Below are 21,847 nucleotides of genomic sequence, written 5' to 3'. Positions count from 1 at the left end.
TAATACGGTTAAACCTTAAAGAAAAAATATATATATAAGGTCATACTGTGGTAATACGGTTAAACCTTGGAAAATATTTATATGGTTGCTAATACAAAATTTGTATCATCAAATTTGTATCATCAAGCTAATTGCAGGTTGAAAAAGATGAATAAAGACGCTAACCGGCTTTCTTACCATGTGTGTGACATAGATAAAGGGTCTTAATGTGACTGTCTAGAATGAAAAAGGATGAAACAAAGGAGAAGATTTAGATTTTAGTACAACGACATGATCCGAATACGATATGTATAAGAGGGAGAACTTTGTGTGTCGTTGAAATACCCTTCTTGAATGTGTAAAGAACCTAACTAATTAATCTTAGCCGATCTGAATTTCTGACCACGTATGAGTACTCGTGATGTTATTTTTCTCTAAGTCTGTGTGTGTGAATTGCTTCGCATTTCAAACGTTTTCTATATGCAAGCTGAATTGCTTGAGGACAAGCAATGGTTCAAGTTTAGGGGAGTTTGATACGCCTAAAAATATGCTATTTATTTAGTTAATTTACTATTATATTTTAATTATTTTTATTTCGATTTCGAAGTTTTATATTATGAATCGTTACTTATTTCTCGTATTTTAAATAAACAGATAAAAAGTGTACGAGTTGAAGAAAGGAGCGAAAACGGACCAAAAAGGAGCAAAACCGGACAAAAAGGGCCACACATGTGCAGCCAATTGGGCCACACATGTGCAGCCCACACAAAACAAAAGTGGCCCGCCAGCAAACAAGCAATGGCACGCCAGCACAAGCCAAAAGTGGCACGCCAGCAAGGCCAAAGTGGCTCGCCACTTCTCCTCATTTCATCACGGCCATCCAAATGATCAAACGGCAACGCGTGTCTTTTCCTTAAGTCCCACATCGGGAAAAATGTGTTTTGTCCTCTTGTAATTTAGTATAAATAGGTCCCTTTTCTCCACTTTCAAGACAGAACCAATTGGTAACAGTTGAGGAAGAGAATTGAGACTAAGATTTAATTCTTGATTTCTTCTCTTAGTTTAATATTTTTATTTCCTACTGTTATGCTGTCGGAATCCGTACTCGAGATTACTTTTTAATTCAGGTTCTTATTTTATTTTATGATCTTATTTATTTCTTGTCTTTATTTTATTGCTTTTATTTTATGCTTTTAATTTCTGCTTTTATTTTTATGTCTATTTATTTATTTGCTTATTTTATTTTTATGTCTTTTTTTTAGTTATGTCTAGCTAAATTTAGCGTTGCTAGGATGTGTAGTTAGTAGCTAATAGGGGTTCGGTAGTTAATTCGCGCTTAATAGTTTTCAACCACCAGTTTTAAATAAATACGTTATCAAATAATTCGTCACGAGAGTGAGGATTATTTTAAAGGCAATAAACCAACATTGACGAGAGTTGAGGTTTAGGGTCGGATAGTTAAAACTGACCGTTAGTTCTAAAGTCCGCGAGAGCTATTTAGGATTAATGAGTTTTATATTGATTTTCAAAGGTACTTATATAGGTAAGCGAGCGCGTGAGAGCTGAGCATTTATTTTATCTAAGTATAACGCTAGTCAAGATTTGCGAGAGCTGAGATTAGTGTTTTTAAATTAAATATAATTCTTGAAAACTGACAACGGTTTTATTTTCTTAAGCAGTTTTTAATTAAGCGTTGATTATAATTCGTCACGAGAGTGAGAATTAATTAAAGTAAAAATCAATAGAGCGAGAGCGTGAGATTTCTACTAGATAGTAAAAACTGAACATTAAATCTAATTCGCAACGAGAGTTGGGATTAGAGTTAATTAAATTATATTGTTTTTCAAAGAGTATTTTATTAGCGGGTGTGAGGACGAGAGTTAAGCACCACCTTTATAATTTATAATACTATCTGAATTGTATTTTTAAAACAATATAGTTTCGAAAATTTAATTGTTTACACCACTAAAATCTGGAAGTAATGCAACTACTTTGTAAAGTATTTTATTAATTTCATGATGAGAGTTGTGAGAGCTGGAAGTGAGAACGGCTTTCGCCTGGAGCATCGATTTTATTAAAATATGACAATTATATGTGGTAGTAATTTTGTCTAGCGCGAACTAAGTATTGAACCCTCTGAAGCAACTAATAGCACGTCCTAGCAATATTTTATTTACATATTAAAAATCTAAAAAATATTTATTTCTCTTATTTTAGTTATTCAATTAATCATAACCCTTTAAATCACTAGCCTTAGATTTACAAAGCAACACTAGAATACGGTAGGTCGATTATTGGTCCTTTGGGTTCGATATCTTTTAAAACTACACGACACGACTGTATACTTGCGGTCATTGTCGCGTCACACGATCACATGTCTACCGAAGAAATTACTGGCTCAGATTATATTGCGGACTAGAACAAACCGTTTCGGTTTGATGTAAATCACTTCAAATATTGACAACAAAAAATTATGGTTTTATAATAACAAAAGAGTTGCTACTTTTGAAGAAAGTGATTCCAATTTTACTTTAAAATTGAACAAGCTATAAGGAGAAAATGGCTAAACGATATTCCCTCGAATTTCTGATAACATGTCTTCGTTTTGAAGAAGAAGCTAGAAAACAAAAATCAAAAAAATGAAGTGCTTGTTGTCTTGAACAACAACACTAGAAAGAAATTCACAGGTCTGAAGCCAACTGGCAAATTATTCAAGAATCAGATACACAATGTGAATTAAAACTTTGATTAGAAACAGAAAAAATCATCACTTTTGTTGATGACTGTTCAAGTTATATTTTCATACATCTTATGAAAAATAAATGATAAGTGATATTTTTTACATGTTCCAATCATATGGAACTGAAATTGAAAAGTAATTCAATGAGAAAATCAAATGATTTTGATAGAAGCACAAAAATATGATTCTCACAATTTCAATGAGTCTGAAATTATCATGAAACAACTGCACCTTACTCTTTTGAGATGAATGGTAAAGCTTAAAAAATTTATATAACCTTTACCGAGCCAGTTGTTACAGTCATGCTTAATTTTGGCGTTGCATCTCATTATATTAGTGTGAGAAATTTTATTAATTGATTGTTTTGTGCAAAGTAGAGTGCCTAAGCACAAGAACAAAATTTCTACTTATGAAATTTTGAAGAAAAGACAATCTAATTTGTCTTATTTTAGAACTTGGGTTTATCTGGCCTATGTTCAAATTCCAGAGACCAAGAGAGTTAAACTCACTAGTAGAGTCTATGAAGGTATACTCATTGAGTATATAATTAACAGTAAAACTTATAGGTTTGATGACCTAAATGCTAAAGTGATCATAGAATCAAATTATGTTGATTTCTATGAAAATGAATTTCTCTTTAAATTGAGAAATAGTGGGGGCACTAGTGGGGGTAATGCAACTGATGACATTTCAGTGATCAGAAGCAGTGATGAAAACATCGAACAAGATGTTACGGAACCTCGGAGAGGTAAGATAGCAATAGTTGCTATAGAGTGTGAACCTAGTTACATGGTTTATACAATCGAAGAGAATCTAACTAGCTTTCAAGAAGCGTTGTCTTCCTTGAAGGTTGATATATGACAACTGACAAGAGGCCATAAAAGAAAAGATAGATTCTCTAGGGTCTAATAAGACCTGACATTTGAAAGAATTGCCTCCTGAGTACAAACCAATGAGTTGTAAATGAATTTTGGAAAAGAATCTAAAACATTATGGAACTTTTGATAAATACAAGGCTCACCTTGTAGCCAAGGGTTTTAGATAAAAGAAAAAAATATAGATTTCTTCAATAATTTTTCTCCTGTCACAAGAATAACATCCATAGTGGTACTAAATTTTCTTGATGCTATTTATAATTTAATAGTACACCAGATGGATGTCAAAACTGTTTTTCCTTTGTTTTTACCGTGACTGGAAGAAGAAATTTATTTAGAACAACCTGAATATTTTGTAACTCATGGGTGGCAAGAAAATTAAAGTCTATAAGTCATATAGTACTTTGTATGGTCTTTAATAAGCCATAAGAAATGTCATGAAAAGTTGACAATTTCATGATATCAAATGAATTAAAACTGAATGAAAGTGACTAATGTATTTACTATAAACTAGTAAATAGCATTTGCATTATCATAAGTCTCTATGTAAATGATTTACATGTTTAGAGAAAACATTCATGTTGTGAATGAAATGAAATCATTGTTGTCTAACAACTTTGATAAGAAAGAGTTTGAAAAAGTAGATGTAATCTTAGTTATTGAGATTACTAATTCATAAATGAGAATTTCCTTAAATCAATCTCACAATGATGAGAAGGTTTTAAAGAAATATATTTACTGACTGCAGACTTGTTTGCATACTATATGATCCAAGTGTAAAAACTATGGAAGAACACTATTGAAAGTGTAAGACAATCAGAATATGAAAGCATTGCCGACTGCATTTGGTATGTCACTGATTGTACTAGACCCGACATTGCATACGTCGTGGTACAGTTGTGTAGGTTTAGTAGACCTAATTATGAGCATTGATATGCTATTGAGAAGTTCATGAGATTCCTTAAAAGGACCATGAATCTCAAATTACATAAGCAGAGATTCTCTGTTGTGTTTGAAGGATACAATGATGTAGATTGGAATATATTATCATATGATTCCAAAACATCTAGTAACTATATTTAGTATAGTAGAGAAATTGTATCTTCGAAATAAAAGAAATAGACCATATTGGCTCAGTCCACTATGGAATTCTGAAATGATAACATTAACGATTGTTAGTGAAGAAGCAAGGTAGTTAAAATACTTGCTAGCTGAAATTCCTTTAAGGAATCATTTATTATGCCAGATGTGTTGATCTATTGCGATAGTACCGCGGCTATTGCATTAATTGAGAATCGTTATTATAACGATAAGAGACGTCAAATAAGAAGTAAACACAGTGTAGTGAGAGAGTTACTCTCAAAAGAAGCTGTAAGAATGGGTCATGTACACACTGATGAAAGTTTAGCAGATCCTTTGACGAAAGGAATAGCTAAAACTGAAGTCCATAATACATCCAAGAAGATGGGACTAATGCCTACTGCGAATTACTTATGATGGTAACCCAACCTAAAAGACTGGAGATCCCAAGAATTAGGTTTCAATGGGTAAACAACAAGTCGTGAGTAATAGGGAATGATCATGCAATTATAAGAGGCATGAATCCTGAAGCGAAAAGGATGAGGTAATAGAAACTCTTAATGAGATCTATACTCTGGATCAGAGGAGTACCTAGCTCCAGGGGTACTTTAGATAGACTCACCTATATGAATGTGGAACTGAGGCCGGTTCCTATGGAGTTTTGGGGCGAACTCCTAGAGCGTTCATGAAACTGGGATACACGTGCAGGGCCATTAAAGCACGGACTTTTAAGATACACCTTAGGAAAGGTTGTGTGCGAGTTTGAGAAAAATCTGAGATAGAGTTCAAGACAAGCGTCACTCTTGTTGAATCGGGCTCTTACTCGCTATGTGAAGGTTCAAGACAAGCGTCACATTTGCTTATGCACAATCTTATAGAAGCGTCCTACGCTATTTTGGAATTTTATTTTAAATTCAAGTGGGGGATTGTTGGAACAAAGAGCACATTATGTGTGAATTGAATATAAAATTTGTATGGCCCACATCGGGTACTAGAGCATACTAGTATGTATTATATACTAGTTTGTATTTTCAGCATAAAAATAATGAAAGTAGACTCATGTTGTAGAAACTTACTTGAGTTACTAAATAATAGGAAGTATAATAGAAAAAGTCAGAGCATGTGTTCCTATTAAGAAGCATTAGTTATTTTCTTTTGCTATATATAAGTATGTGTTATTTGAGAAAAAAAAAACCTAATAAAAAAATGACAACACCATTACATCTGCCGCCAGTAGAAAAACACAGCTTCAATAGTCATAATTAAAAAATCTCTAGAGGCATGGTGTTCTTTGACCAGTCATGGTCCTAGTTCATCCATGTTTAACTACCTCGCTGCAAATCCTTGTAGCTGTCAATAGTAGAAGCATAGTATAACATGAACCAACTTTTGGTAGTGTGGGAGTTCATTCTGCAAATATAAAGATGCTTGCTAAGAGGTAATTGATTTTCAAACAATCTTTTGATATTATTATAAGAGGTAATTGATTTTGAAAACAATCTTTTGATATTATTATACATGTTGTATATAATATATTAATTCTTTACGGTTCATATATAATCCGTGCACTGTGACTGCGGATTGATGCTAAGAAATTGTTTTATTTTCCTGTCAACTACTAAGGAAATAGATTTAGTCTATTTTATACTTTAATCATATACATTTAATTGTAACAAAGAGAGTATATGCATTAGATATATATTTACATATATAAATTTAAGTTATGATGGTATCAAAACACAAGGCTGTTGTTAATTTATAACAGTAAGGATAATACTAGTAATTACACTAGTATTAACCAGTTTTAAGGATGATCAAAGTATCATTAGTTCCTTCCAATTAAGAATGGTCTAGAACCATAACCCATTTGGTTTAAGAATGGTCAAAGCACCATATTAGAGTGGTCAAAACACCATATTAGAATGGACTTAAAACCATAGCGCACTGGTTTAAGTACCATAATTGAGGGTGTAATTCTTGCCTGATATCTACAGTGCGTATTTATCGGTATCAGTAGAACTGGGCTGTTTTATCCTGGGGACTTCGTGGTTGATCGTCTGCCTTGCACAATTTTGGGCAGTGCCGCGAAACGTCTTAAAGAGAGCGTATCGACCCGCGACTCAATCCAGTAATCTCTTCGAGGACTAAAAATTATTTTTAACGATTTTGAACCTCGAAGACAACGATAACAAATCACATCCTATAAAGAAATCGTCTTGTTGTTCCATGTGGTAATTCGATGGACATATATCATGAACAATGATGGATGTTTTGAGACAGGTGGTGTATGAAAATATTGATTCAGGTCATAAGAAAGAATTGCATAAAAAAGAAATTGTAAAAAAGACATTATAAGAAAAAAGTCTTGGAAATTATAAAATGTTTCAAGGGTTTGAGTGAGATTGTTGAAATAGTATTTTATATGTATTTTCAATAAAAAAAGTCTTTCAAAATCCATTCCACAAAAAAATCCATCAAAATCGGTAGACTTTTGAATACCAGTGGACATTTTAAAATTCGTGAGAAATCTCAATTAAATACCAATTAACCAGGTGAAAATACTGGCGACGGAAGAATATTCCAACATACTTAAGAGATTGTCATTGACACTTATAATAGTCATTGCAAAAGAAAAGATTAATGTCTCCGTTGAAATTTAATATGAATTCTTACATCAGATGGTGTTAGAGACGATCTAGGTATGAAAAAATAGTAAAAAAACAGTAAGAGATCTTGTGAAATGCAGAGATATTTTGTACGTAATTAGTGTGGAATGGTAGTGTTTGTTTTTTAAAAACTTCAACGCAGTGTTTGTTTTTCTTATTGCATGATAATTGTTTATAAGACTATAGCGTTGATGACAATATCATTGACAACAAAATGATGGTTACCCATTAGGGGTTTTTCGGAGGAGGGGTTGAGGATTCTTTAGTAGTTGAACCAATGTTTAATGATGGTGATGATAATAACATCAACAAAATGATGTTTTTGGGAATAGTGGACTTTTTTTTAATAGTTTGATAGTTAGAAATTCATCTCATAAAGTGAATAAGTGGGAGATCTCGAGTTCGAACTTCACCTTACCTATAAAATGCAATATTCCTACCAATTGAGTTGTGCTCACAAGACGATGTATCTATTTTAGTAATAACTAGAACAATATCATTAGGTTAATTTTTAGTCTTTTAAAATTGTTGTGTATATCTTTCACATCAGCGCATCAATTTTAAGAACGGAAAAATTTGAATTACTTGAATATTTAGAGAGATTAAAATCTTATTTAACTTTTTTTAAATTTCTCAACTCATCATTTACCAGCTTCGAACCAAAAACTTCAAAATTAATCCATGAACATTTGACTAAGAGATCACTCGGATAATATAATGTAGATAAAATGTGATCTATTTTATCACAACTTTTATCTTTGCATTTTGTCACAATTTTCTCACATACCATGTGCCATGGGGACAGTTTATTATGCTCTCGATGACCATTTTCATACATTTGGGGAGATTATGCACTTTCCACGAGAGCAGGTTAATAATAGAGCACTTGAAGTGATAGTACTCCATATATACTAGCTGGTAGGAGGGAACATGAAATTAGGATTAAATTGTTTTACAAATTAAGAGTTAAATTAATAATAATAAATTGTTGACGTGATAAATTTTTTTTTTAATTCATATATTAAACAAATTGCGATGAATTCAATCATTGACTCTTATGTATAAAAAAAGTTTGATTGAAAGAATCTACTTTTGTGTATCCACATGAACCTCGAGAGAGATTAATGTTAAATGACATTGAAAATTTCATACTTGTAAGTTTGTAACATGATAACCACTTTCTTTTAGCACTTTTAAATTTATTTATGTATTAATTCTCATTGGTTAATTCTCATTGGTTGTTAAACGACCCACAATTCTTGAGGTAACCTATGTGTCGCCACCTATACTAAACTAAATATATTTTTTTTTGGTACATGAAGAGGGCAAAAGCCCAAAAGAAAAAGAAATTAAGGAACTAAACACACATTTCTAGGCATGCAAGTCCCGAAAAAATCATCAAAGAGGATACTCTGGAGCTCTCTAGGAGGACTCTCCAAAGATATTACATCAAAAGAACTATGTGCTAAACTATGATTAGCTAGCCAATCAGCGCTTCTGTTGCCTTCTCGCCACGATGCTTAAACTGGATGTGCCAATCTAAGTTTATGAGCTCCTGGATTCTACGGATCAATATGGGGGTGGCCCCATTAAAATTGCATCTCCTTGTAATCATGTCAATTAGTACTTTGGAGTCACTTTCAACAATGAGATGAGTAACTCCTTGTCTTCGAGCCAAATTCATTCCCGTATACATACCCCACATTTCAGCATGTAGAGCATCACATGCACCAATCTTTTGTGTGTATCCCTGAATCCATTGACCATTTGAGTCTCGAAATAAACCGCCACACCCTGCAAGATCCACTGACTCTTTATAAGCCCCGTCACAATTAAGTTTTATCCAACCTTCAGGTGGGTGCTTCCAACCAATGAAAATGGTGTCCTTTTTCCGTTGCCCTCTACTAATATGATTATGCTTGCAACTGTCAATTTCTCTAGCCATCTTGAGGATCACATGAATATGATTTGATGGTTGTCGAAAGTTTTCATCGAAAATTGATTTGTTTCGCCACTTCCACATATACCAGCATGCCACCATGAAAATGGATGTCCACCCTTCTTTTTGCGCTCCATACTCGTTGCTAAGATTCTTGAAGCACCAGTCCCTACAATTAAAAGAGAAGAAATTAGTAATATGGTTAGATGCAACTAATTTGATCCATATTTGAGTTGCATATATGCAATCCCTCAAAGTATGGATGACCGTTTCGTCTTCATTTCCACATATATGACAAATGGGCGAAATTCCCACTCCCCATCTGCTCCTGCGGTAGTTAGTCACAAGGCGATCATGAGCGGCCAACCACATAAAAGTTTGAATTCTGTGTGGTCCTTTCCAATTCCAAATCCCTGTCCAGTCCCCTTCTATATGGTGAACATTCTCCCGTTGCAAATCATAAGCACTCTGAACAGTAAAATGTCGAGTATTTGTGCCTTTCCATCCTATAGAGTCTGGCCCATCTGTGTCTCTAGGTGCAGGAAGGGCAACCAATTGGTTCACGATGTTGGTTGGCAAATTATCATTCAAGAAATTAAGATCCCAGTTTCCTTCATCTGTTAAAACATCTTTTACAACAAGAGTCGAATCAATCAGTTGGTTGGTAGCCCTCGTCATGAGAGAAGATCCATCAGGCACCCATCTATCCATCCAAAAGTTAGTGTGATTACCATCCCCTAACTGTAAAATCGTATACTGTTGGAATTGATCCCAAATACCTGTTAAGGCTTTCCATAGGGGCGAGTCACAAGGTTGAGAATTTATAGAAACCCGAAGATCCTTGTTACGGCCATACTTGCTATATAGGACCTTACACCATAAATCCTCTGGCCTATTAATGATATTCCAGAGTATCTTCATGAGGAAAACTATGTTCATTTGGTGAGGATTCCTTATTCCCAATCCCCCATCCTTCTTAGCCAAACAACACACATCCCAATTGATCAAGTGAGGTTTACGCTTTTGTTTAGTGTCACCCCATATAAACTAAATATTACTCCTTCTAATAATTTCATATATAAACAAATTTGCATTTTTTAAGTTCATTCAATTATTAATGTAATTGACAATTAAAAATATATATTTGACCAAATACGTTAATAATTAAAAAAATTTACTTATCCACGAGACCAGGATACTCACGTGTCAATGAAGCGTATGTGAGTTGTGACACCTAACATTTTCTATTAACACACTGCTAATGTAACCCTTCATATATCGACACACATATACATATAAACCAAGCAAATTCTGATACTTCTTCTAACATAAGTACATAACTGGTATAGAGTTTGATAATAATCTTGATCATTTTTAGCCATGCATTCAGAATCAAGTCACAGTAATCAATAGGAGTACTAAATGATCTCACTGATTTGTTAGAAAGTGGTTGACAAATGTTATGAGTCGACTGGGCATGGATATAGTATTGATTAAAAACGTAAGTAGCAGCAATGTTGCTATGGGGCATCCTCTTATTAATGGATGATGAAGACCAATACACATATAAGAACAATTTACGTACCACATAATTCGGATTTTGAAATATCAAATCAAACAATGTAACCATCAGACAGGAAAATCCATCTTATATATGAATCGACTGCACTAAGAGGATTCGGATTTTGAATGAATTGATATAAACCATATGTGTATCTATCTATGATTAGTCTGCACTAAGGGGACCCTTATCGTGCATGATGTGAAAACACGCACCTAAACCATGTCTCTGATGTGTACTAGAGCAAGGTGTTCATTATTACTGGGATCACCAATTATTGCAAATGGCATCTACCATCCGCAAGCATATATGGAAATTAGCACATAGTGTATGTAAACAAAGAAATAGTAGCCAACCCTGTTTGAAAATAGAAGCATTGTTGTTTGTAGGGACCCAACACTGTACAACACTTTTAGCTAAGGATGAGTCAGAACTAAAACTAGTAATATTTTGTGAGAAGTCTTTTTATTTGTCAACCAGAGTAATCTTAATTAGCATGTTTATTGTTCTGGACAGAACTTAGACTAAAGGATAAAAAAGAGGTTAGAGAATTCACGGTGATGGATTGGTGGAAGAAATGTTTCGATTTAGAGGTTGAAATTCGAGTGTGGAGATGATCAACGATGCAAAAAAAGGGGTATCTGCATAAAACACTCTGACGCCCAACTCAGTTTAAGTTTGAGGTGGAGACAAAAGCTAGAATAATACATACCTTCTGAGGTTATAATGTGGTATTTATATAGGCCAATAAATGATGCATTGGACCATGAAATGTGACATTGGCTTGACCCAACACAAAAGTCTATTCCAAAACATTTATCAATATGTGTGGATTTGTTGTGGAGTAAGGTAAGGTCAGAAATCTCACATTGATTAAGAAGGTAAGGTTGAAAAACATACGGAGAGATGAGTAGATGATTTATAAAACTATTGATTTAAGGTTTTGTGATAAATATGTAGTGTTTAATGCGAATGATCCTCCAACCTCTTATGATCCATTGAAGAACGACGGTATAAGTGTATCTCTTGATCCACTCGACCACTCATGGCCCAACATAGATGGAGTATATATAGGCACTTTATTCTTTGAAATTGAAACTCTTAAACATGCCAAATAGCAATCCAAGTCCCTTGAATTAAAAAGGTATCAATTGTTTTCTCAATTTTTTAAAGATTAAATTGACCGATCTTTAAGATTTCAAGAATTAAAATACTTATTGACTATATTTTATTTTTACAAATAAACCATCAATTTGATCTAAGAAATATCATTTTTTTTTTTTTTTTGTCAAATAGTTTAGTGGCTAGAAATTTCATCCTTAAGGTGGATAAGTAGGATGATCGGGATTCGAATCCCGACCATCTACATATATAATGCAATGTCATGCCAATTGAGTTAAATTCACCAAACATATCAATCTCTTTTCATTTGATCTCTAAACTATGAAAATATGCTAAAATTAATTTTAATCTGTCAAAATAGTCTTTGAACCATATTATATTTAAAGGATATGAAAGACTAAATTGATAAATTAATAATAGTTGGGAGGAAAAATAGCAGTGTTACATTTGTTTAGATTTCAAGAAATAAAGGAGAAAAATGTATATGTGAAAATTCAAACAATGTGTATTGACTATTATTGAATATATAACTATATATTAGTGTATTCTTGAAGATAAAATTATATTTATTTAAGGATTTTATTTTTTGATTATAGGATATAAGGATAGAGACTAGTGAGGGTGTAACTAAAGAAAGAAACTACTTTCCATGTGGAAACAAACAACATTAGAAGCCAATCAACATACAACAATCTCATCCTCTCCACTCAAACTCCCTAAGCACACACCACACACAATAAACTACATCTCCATTCTTATATTATGCCCTTCATCTTATTTCATAATGTCCATAATGCCACTCACATTCCTTCCTCTACCCTCCATATAGTTACTTTCCTTCATGATAACAATACCTTATTTGGTAAATTCACAAGGTCCAACATTTTTTGGATTAACATTGTTTAAAAATTTATTTGATTTGAGGTTCAAATTCTAAGTACTCTATCCTCATTATTCCCGAAAACAATATTCAATTTAGCTAGCATTTAAGACTTGATTAATGTGTTCTTATTTGTAAAAAATAAAATGAAGAAAATGTAAAAGAAATCTTCAAATATAAAAGCTCCTTGAGTCCATACTATAACTGACTCATTAAGCTTTTTCTTTTCTTTTTGTTGCTTCATTTATAGTGAGCTAAAAAAAAATTCTGTCCTTGCCATGGTGGATCGTGGTCAAGTGAAAACTACAACTTCTGCTAGTGACTTGTCTTTGAAGAAGCAAGAGCTTCTTTCTAGTGCCATGAAAAGAACAAGTGATTGGTATATGTTTTTCATAATGTTTTATTGGATTTTATATATGTCAAATGTACTTAAATAAAATGGTTTTAATTTCTTGTATTATTATTGTTTGCTACCTTTTGTTTGATTTAATGACTAAAACCATTGAGTTTTGTATTGCTTAATTATAGGATTTTTTCTCAAGAGATTCCTAGTGATGTCAATATCCAAATTGGAGAATCTTCCTTTACTTTACATAAGGTAGTGACTCCTTTTGTGAAGAGTGATGATTTCTTATTCTAGTTAGTTTTTACATGTCAACCAATTGTTTATATATATATATGGAAACAAAAGTGTAGAAAATTGTCATGTTTCTCATCTATTTATAGTGAATTCTTTTACATATATTATAATTAATTGACGGTGTAAATTTTTTTTACAACTGACATGAATTAAATTTGTTGCAGTTTCCATTAGTCTCCAAGTGTGGATACATTAGGAAACTCGTTTCAGAATCTAATGATGCCGATGTGTGCTTCATTGACCTCTCCGATGATATTCCTGGTGGAGCAGAAGCATTTGAACTAGCAGCGAAATTCTGCTACGGGATAAACTTTGAGATAAATGTTGAAAACATCGCTATGCTACGTTGTGTGGCCGAATTTCTTGAGATGACTGAGGATTATGCAGTTGGAAACTTGGTAGGAAGAACTGATGCATATTTGAATGATGTAGCATTAAAAACCATTGCAGGTTCTGTTTCGATTTTACATATTTCGGAAAGTCTTCTTCCAATAGCAGAGAAAGCGAAACTGGTGAGCAAATGCATTGATGCAATTGCTTATATTGCTTGTAAGGAAAGTCAATTGTGTTCATCTGGAAGAAGTGATAGTGGTTCTGAGGGAGTGATGTCGTCTTCTTTATCGTCTCAACAAAGACCAGTTGTTGATTGGTGGGCTGAAGATCTTACTGTTCTTAGAATCGATATTTTCCAAAGAGTTCTTATAGCAATGATGGCTAGAGGGTTTAAACAGTTTGCTATTGGTCCTATTCTAATGCTCTATGCGCAGAAATCTCTACGAGGTTTGGTGAGATCCCTCACTAAAAAGATAGAAATGCTATAAAAAACGCTTTTTTAGAGTAGAGATCTATGTAGCACTGACACAACAGATTGAAGTTGTGTCTGTTGTCGGATACTAACACTGACACATATAATTAATAACATTTAAACATTTTCTAATGTGTTAGTGTGAATGTTGTGATGATGTTCGTATCTATGTCAGTGCTTCATTGGTAGAAATTCCCTCGTTCGCAAAAGAAATGAAGAGTTCAATTACTGTGATTTTGAGTATAGAAAATACACATTTCTTTTTTTTTTTTTTTTTTTCTAAAATGCTGTTATTCCTTGCTACACTCAAAAGCTGCATAACAAAGCTTTTTATTTCTTTTGAGAAATGAATTGAATTTCTACTAGTATTTATAGATTCAATTGTTAATTCTTTTTTCGCTCTCTTTTTTCTTGAGGAGTAGGATATATTCGGAAAGGGAAGGAAGAAGATTGAACCAAGACAAGAGCATGAAAAGAGGGTAATTTTAGAGACAATAGTAGGCCTATTACCAAAAGAAAGGAATGCAATGTCAGTAAGCTTTCTATCTATGCTGATTCGAGCAGCAATATATCTCGATACAACAGTTGCTTGCAGGCTTGATTTGGAGAAACGAATGGCAACGCAATTAGGACAAGCTGTTTTAGATGATCTTCTCATTCCTTCATATTCATTTACCGGCGACACGTTGTTTGATGTGGATACAGTTCAGAGGATCATGAGTCATTACTTAGAATTTCAAATTGGAAACCATTTTGTCATCAAGGGTGATGATGAATACTTTTCTCCTCCACAAAGTGATGTTGAACGGGTTGGAAAGTTAATGGAAAACTATCTTGCTGAAATATCTACCGATCGGAATTTATCCGTTGCAAAGTTCATCAGTTTAGCTGAATTGATTCCTGAACAATCAAAGCCTACAGAAGATGGGATGTATAGAGCCTTAGACATTTATTTAAAGGTAAAGATTGCAGTCATTTCTAGACCTAATTAAATTATGTCTTGAAAATATATTACCTGTGATTAAGAGTTAAAACAATTGCGAATCTTGACCATTGAATGAAGACCGGATCACTTGTGTTTTCCGATCATTAAATTGATTTTAAATAATACAACACAAAATATGAGCTGAAGATCTTTATTAAACGATTGACATTCGTCACTATAGTAATGTTGAGTGTACTCAGATACTTAATTCTTCACATTTTATTAATCAAAAGTTACACTTTAGAGCATGTAAAACCACGGTGTGGATGATTTTGCTGAACTCACCGTCAATCCAAACATGTGTTATTATAGTGGTACATGTAATCAAAATGAGTGATTTAACTAACTATGTTGCTATTTTGATATTGAATTCTTTAATTACTTGCTGAGTCAGTTAGAATTGACAATTTTCAGGCTCATCCGAATTTAAGTGACATGGAAAGAAAGAAAGTTTGCAGTGTAATGGACTGTCAAAGATTATCACGAGAAGCATGTGCGCACGCTGCTCAAAATGACCGGTTACCAGTCCAAATGGTAGTTCAAGTTCTCTATTACGAACAGCAAAGACTTCGCGATGCAATGAACGGCACTGAAAGTGGTGAATCTCCTTCTAATCAAGCCAAACTAAATGTGTATTCAGGTGATATTCAATTTAATCCGGTTTCAAATGAACTCACAAACTTACGAAGAGAAAATCAAGACCTCAAATTAGAGGTAGTGAAGTTGAAAATGAAACTAAAAGAGATTGAAAGTTCGACAGTTAAATCAACGGCTGTAAGTTCGACAGTTAAATCAACGGCTGTATCAACGGTTAATAGTCCTATTGCAAATGCTTCACCATCTCAATCTTATTCTGCTGATAAACCTCCTTTGCCTCGAAGATCATTTATAAGTTCGGTTTCTAAAAAACTTGGGAAGCTTTCTCCTTTTCCACGCGTTGATGGTATTGTTGCACCTTTTACTAAAAGTCGCACAAAACCAAGCAAGAATCGACGCCATTCCATATCCTGAGATCATGAAAATAAATACAGGAGTACTATTTTCGTAGTTTTTTGCTTCATTTGTGTGATTCTATGTAAATTATGTCCTCAGGATGTTTAAAGTGATCAGAACCATATTGTAAAGGGTGGTGGTGAAAAATAAAATAATTCTTCAGTTCGATTAATTTGTTGGTGATAAACATAAATCATATTGTGTATCCTCGACTGAGAGAGGTTCAAACTAAATTTATGTGAGTTAATGTGTTAGGTAACCAATTTGAACAATATGACCAAATGATGAAGGCGATGACGATTACACAAATATTTTCCTTTAAATTTGATTCGTCTCCAATATTTATTCAAGCTCAATGTAGTAGCGATAATTGTAAGATCCTCTTCAAATACTTCGGAATCGTTGAGGTGAATTGCTCACACTTGTTTCAAGTCTAGTGATCAATTATAAGTCTAAGTAGGGTTACTTTTCGGATTTATGTTTCAGTCTCCTTATAAATCAAGGATAAGTTAGTACAATCCTATACAGCAAATCATATTTAAGTAAGGTCGTCTAAGTAGGGTGGTGTACCTACAAGCATTCTGACGATCAACTAAACATCGTTATGCTTTTGATCTACAAATGAAACCCTCTACATATATGATATTGGTCATATAATTGTGTAGAAGTATATTATCATTGTACTTATGATCAATTGGAGTACAATTATATATGTCCTGCATTTCAAATGATCATAGCTACGAATCACAATCATTTGTAAAAGATAGAAGTAAACAAAAATTATTGAAACAAGGACTAAGTGTGAGTGTGAATATGAGTATATGTGACCTAGAGCACATTTGAGAAATTGAGATTAAAAAAATTAGGTGGGTCAAGTTGCTTGTCATATCGACTTCAAGTCTTGCTAAAGATAGAGAGACCATAAAATCATCTAAGAATCCAAAATAAGGTAACAGCGGACTGGGGTCCAAGGGCGGCCCAAGCATCAGATGATGAGATAGCTTGCTTGCCTAAGGCCCCTAGACAATGGAAACAGATTCTCTACTGTAACTGCGGCAATGCATTTACAGTCTCAACCGTCCGATGTGAATAAATGGTTGTGATTGTTTTAATACATATATGATGTTCACCGTTTGATCTTAAATCAATGACCGAGATTAATTACTGTGTATAATTTTGTGATACTACTACCGTAGCAAATCTAAATCCTTAGAAAACCCAACAAATATATGAATCATTAATCTTCATAACCCACTTTATACAACCAAACAAATCTAAATCCCTTAAAATTATATTTATTTTAGTTTTACTACTATTATCTAATTAATTTAATTAATAACCAAATTCGCATGTTAATTATCATTATATTATTTTAAAAACTTTTATCCTAAATTTTAATTTAGATTGACAATATATATTGAAAAATCTATATATGGTGGGTTCCATGTAAAATTATTAAGTTCTTTGTGATGAAAAGCTTTAGGAAAGGTAATAATAGCTCAAGTGACAGGCTTGCAATGTCTGTGTCAATGTCTAGAGCCTAATATCATAAGTGAAAAGAAAAGTGATCATGTTTTGGTTTCAATTCATGAACATTCTAAAGGTATGGAAATGTAGCAAGTCTTTTACAGCTTTTGGGACAAACCTTAAAAAGTTGTTTAAATTTGGGAGAATCTGATGTGGCCTGTGGGGTGGTCTATACAGCCAATATTCCAGCTTCTTCTTGTTGGCTCATTGGTTCATCAATAATGGGTGGAAAATAAAGTTTGATCGAGACGCTATGAGAAACGACTCACTCATAGAACTATAACTAATCATTAAGGATAATTTTGTCATAATATAAAAAGATTAATGTTATGCAAAGTTGCTTTATTGAAGGCTGAATTTTCAGATCTAGTGGGGACTATGAGCCTAATCAAGTGATTTAATCAAGTGTAAATGGTAGTTTCAAGTTTCACGTGAACAGCTCAATGTTACGTGACCGTGAATAAACTAACTCATATTATTTTTAATGGAAATGTTATTTGGGCAACAATGTTATTGTCCAAAATTGTATTTATAGTGTAGATACAAGTTTCTAGAGCAATTAGGTCAAGAAGAGAGGCACTATAGAAGGAGACATTTATGAAGTAAAAAAGATCAGTTCTTTTTAGGGCAAACAACATATTTAATCTTAGTTACTTTTAGAGTGATTTTGGAATTTCTCTTAAGATATTTCAGAAAGCAGTTCACCTGTTATAACTATCTTGTGTTGACGTATATGAACATTAGAGTCCACCATAGAACTACGGTAAACATTTCCAACAGCCTAGCTCCATTTTCAATCAACTCATCACTCTAGTATGTTGCAGAGCAACTCCCACCCCGCATGACTCTGTGTTGGACGATGACTCCAACCTACAACTAGCTCAGTTGTTGGCAATAGTGTGTGAAGCAAAATTTAGAGCAACAATAACGAAACGAGGTACATTAGCGTCAACTAGAGTAACATGAGAGCGAGCCCATGCAATAAATGGAGGCTAGGGAGAAAGAGTTGAGGCAACAAACCGATCTCTTAGAAAACAGTGTCACTGAAGCGAAAACCATTAGGATGATGCCTAAGATTTTTCAATCTTTCTCAGAAGAAATTCTAGGAGTGACTATCTGTCGTCACTTTTGTGAACCTACCATTGATTCTTATGATGGAATATGGTGATCGTTAAAGTCTTATGATGAAACAAAGATGTTAATAAGTGGAGTTGACGGTGTGCTGAGCTATAATATTTTTGTTGGGACTCAAAAAGATGTAGTTCATAAGTGTATTTCAGGTCCATCTAATAGGTTAGTTAAGAGTTTTGAAAACCTTGCAATTTGTTTTGCGGCCCATTTTTAGCGAACAATGAGAATCCTTTGATGGTTTCTCTCCCAACCCCCCTCAATTCTTTTCTACCCCCCAAAAATCCAAGTTTGCCCCTTGCGGTTTGAAACATTTTTGCCAAAAAACTTCGGTTCGTATTCACCGAAGCCAAATATTAGACCATTTCGGTAACTGCAAACCGAACATTAGCGTTTTCGGTACACAAAAAACGAACGTCAGCTTGTTCGGTATCTGCGAACCGAAATGTCATAGATTTCGGTACGTTGGTCGCTGGAATTAGGCCATTTTCGGTAGAATTTTACCGAAATAATTGTTTCGGTACCTGCGAACCGAAATGTCCCAGATTTCGGTAAGTGGTTACCGAAATTTATCAGCATGTCAGCTTATTTCGGTTCGTATAAACCGCAGTACCCCAAGGGCAAAAACGAAAATTCAGGAGGTAGAAAAGAATTGAGGGGGCTTGGGAGAGAAAACATTGAATCCTTTCTTAGTAACAAACTTGTACAATGTCCAACTGAATTCCTAAAGAGTTATCTAGCTTAGTTTCGTAGTGCCACCCTCAATGTGACAGAACCAAATGAGGTTATGAAATTAAAGGACATTTCGGATTGTATATTACAAAATAAACTGGGTCCAAATTGAGAGCATTTTTAGATTTTTGGGGGGCTAAATAGCAATTAAAAAAAAAACATTGTACAGGTCTTGGATTCATAATAGAAATGTGATTTCACAATTGGGCCTCTAGTTTAAGAACCCAACATGGGTGTTAAAAGCTAAAAAGGCTCCGAAATTAAGGGCAAAGATTGCCCCCACACACTTGAAAAAGTGCTAGCTAGACACCAAACGAATGACTAAACTCACACTCAAGCTCAAGCTGTCGTGTTTGAGAGAAGAAAAGGATGAGGAATTGAAAAGTCATAGACAACAATTGGTTAATCAACAACCAATAATCATGAATATAAGTGCCATAGTGAGCCATAGTATTAGAATTTTGAATTGCATATTGAATCGCATCGCATTAACCAAATGAACGAGACAATTCAGGGAATGGATGGGATAGATAAAATCTAATTCGTTTGGATAGCATTTACTTGTACTTGCATATTTAATTTTCTATCTATAATGGGATATCTTTTTATTTTTTTTTTTGCTTTATATTTGGATCACCATGTGCAAATGTTTTGGGTTCGCTATCACCAACAGTTTTAAATCATCATTAGGTTAATCATGCCCTTGTGAAATGCCCAGACGGTTAAAAAGAATAGACACCACATACAAATGGTTTTATGATAAGAAATCACACAGTTCGTAGATAGGCAAAGCTACATTGCTATAATCGTACAATATTTTTATTTTGAAAAAGACTATAATTAATATATAAGAAGTCTCGGTGTCAGTTGACTAGATAAGTTTATAAATACGGACAATTTTTACTATTTTATAAGTCAATTTTGTAGAACTGAGTTAAGGTTCCGTTTGAAATTAGAGTTGTGTGAATTTGTGCACATGTACTTGAGAGAATTTGTGCACCACACAGAGTAAGCTTTGAAACTCTCTCTGATCGGAGCACAAATTATCTCCACTTTCCGACTCACCGAAAACATCATTCACCATTTCATAAAATGCAAAAACCTTCGTAACTTCATTCATCGCTCAATTCTCATCTTATTGATCAATATATTTCACCACATTATTTGCAGAATCTTCATCTTAATATCAATAATGTTTTTTCTCAATTCATATTGTGTTTATGCTGATTTTGCTTAGATTTAATGTGTTTCTCTAATCTTGGTAATGTAATTCATCTTCATACATATTTGTTCACAATGATTGTGCTTTGGATTTTGCTGAGATCTAAATACTAAATAACAATTATATTTTATTTTGTTTATATTTTGGTTTTGATTTTTCACCGCTGCATTAGGTGTATTATTTATACATTGGAGTATGAATTTTTTTTTCACCACCATCAGTATCCGGTCCAATAGACCGCTTAATTTGGCAGTAAGTGGTTTCAGCCCTCGCTTGATTGTAATTACGGAGAATCAAACTGTAGTCTTTTCTATCAAATTCAATGTCAATCACCACTTACCAACTAACGATCGGTAGTGTGAGGTACTTGAGGTTAGATTTTGACTTTATGGATAAATGAATATGCAAAATGTTATGTACCTTTTATAATATTGCATTTCTACGAGCTAGCTGTTTAATTGTTATTAACATGTGTTAATTTTGAAATGTAACACACATTTATAAACCTTGTGATATTCCAAGTTTCTAACTAGGACCTTCAATTATATTTCTTCAATTTTTATAAGTATAATGTGCCATTTTTTTGTTGGTTATAAATTCGATAGTTAAGCTATTGAAAAGAGAGACGTGTTTCTAATATACAATGGTTATTGAGACCACATAAGACTAGGTCATGGGGGACAAGGTGGAGAATAGACCTAAAGTGATAAACTTGAAGTACACTCATAGTGGCTGCCAGGAAAACAAATTGGATTCTACCATATTGTAGGGTTCATTAGAAATAAGTAATCAAGAACACAAACTTTTATTCTTACATGGCATCTTAGAGCCTACTAGAAGAAAGTTAAGAACATATCATTGGAGTTACTCTATAAAATCATCTTTGTATATATAAATACCAAATAAACATTAATAATTACATATACATCTTAGAAATGAGTATTGTGTCTAACTCAACCTTACAAAACCGACT

General features: G+C 33.5%; 1 protein-coding gene across 1 annotated transcript; it reads left to right on the top strand.

The window, feature by feature from the left end:
• The first annotated feature begins 12,534 nt into the window (after window positions 1-12,534).
• Window positions 12,535-16,437, top strand: LOC123906344 (BTB/POZ domain-containing protein SR1IP1-like). Its single transcript, XM_045956253.1, has 5 exons — window positions 12,535-13,221; window positions 13,371-13,440; window positions 13,647-14,267; window positions 14,710-15,246; window positions 15,687-16,437. The coding sequence occupies exons 1-5, from the start codon at window positions 13,121-13,123 to the stop codon at window positions 16,281-16,283; spliced, it is 1,926 nt and encodes a 641-aa protein (XP_045812209.1). The 5' UTR covers window positions 12,535-13,120; the 3' UTR covers window positions 16,284-16,437.
• Window positions 16,438-21,847: the final 5,410 nt, after the last annotated feature.

Source organism: Trifolium pratense, linkage group LG2 (assembly GCF_020283565.1).
Source record: "Trifolium pratense cultivar HEN17-A07 linkage group LG2, ARS_RC_1.1, whole genome shotgun sequence".
In the NCBI taxonomy this organism is placed as follows: domain Eukaryota; kingdom Viridiplantae; phylum Streptophyta; class Magnoliopsida; order Fabales; family Fabaceae; genus Trifolium; species Trifolium pratense.
Note: the sequence above shows the minus strand (reverse complement) of the source record. Positions and strands in the feature narration are given on the sequence as shown.

Coding starts and splice junctions, on each gene's coding strand:
- LOC123906344 (XM_045956253.1), top strand. CDS start 13,121: ATGGTGGATCGTGGTCAAGTGAAAACTACAACTTCTGCTAGTGACTTG. Junction 14,268..14,709: donor AGAAATCTCTACGAGGTTTG/GTGAGATCCCTC, acceptor CTTGAGGAGTAG/GATATATTCGGAAAGGGAAG. Junction 15,247..15,686: donor CCTTAGACATTTATTTAAAG/GTAAAGATTGCA, acceptor GACAATTTTCAG/GCTCATCCGAATTTAAGTGA.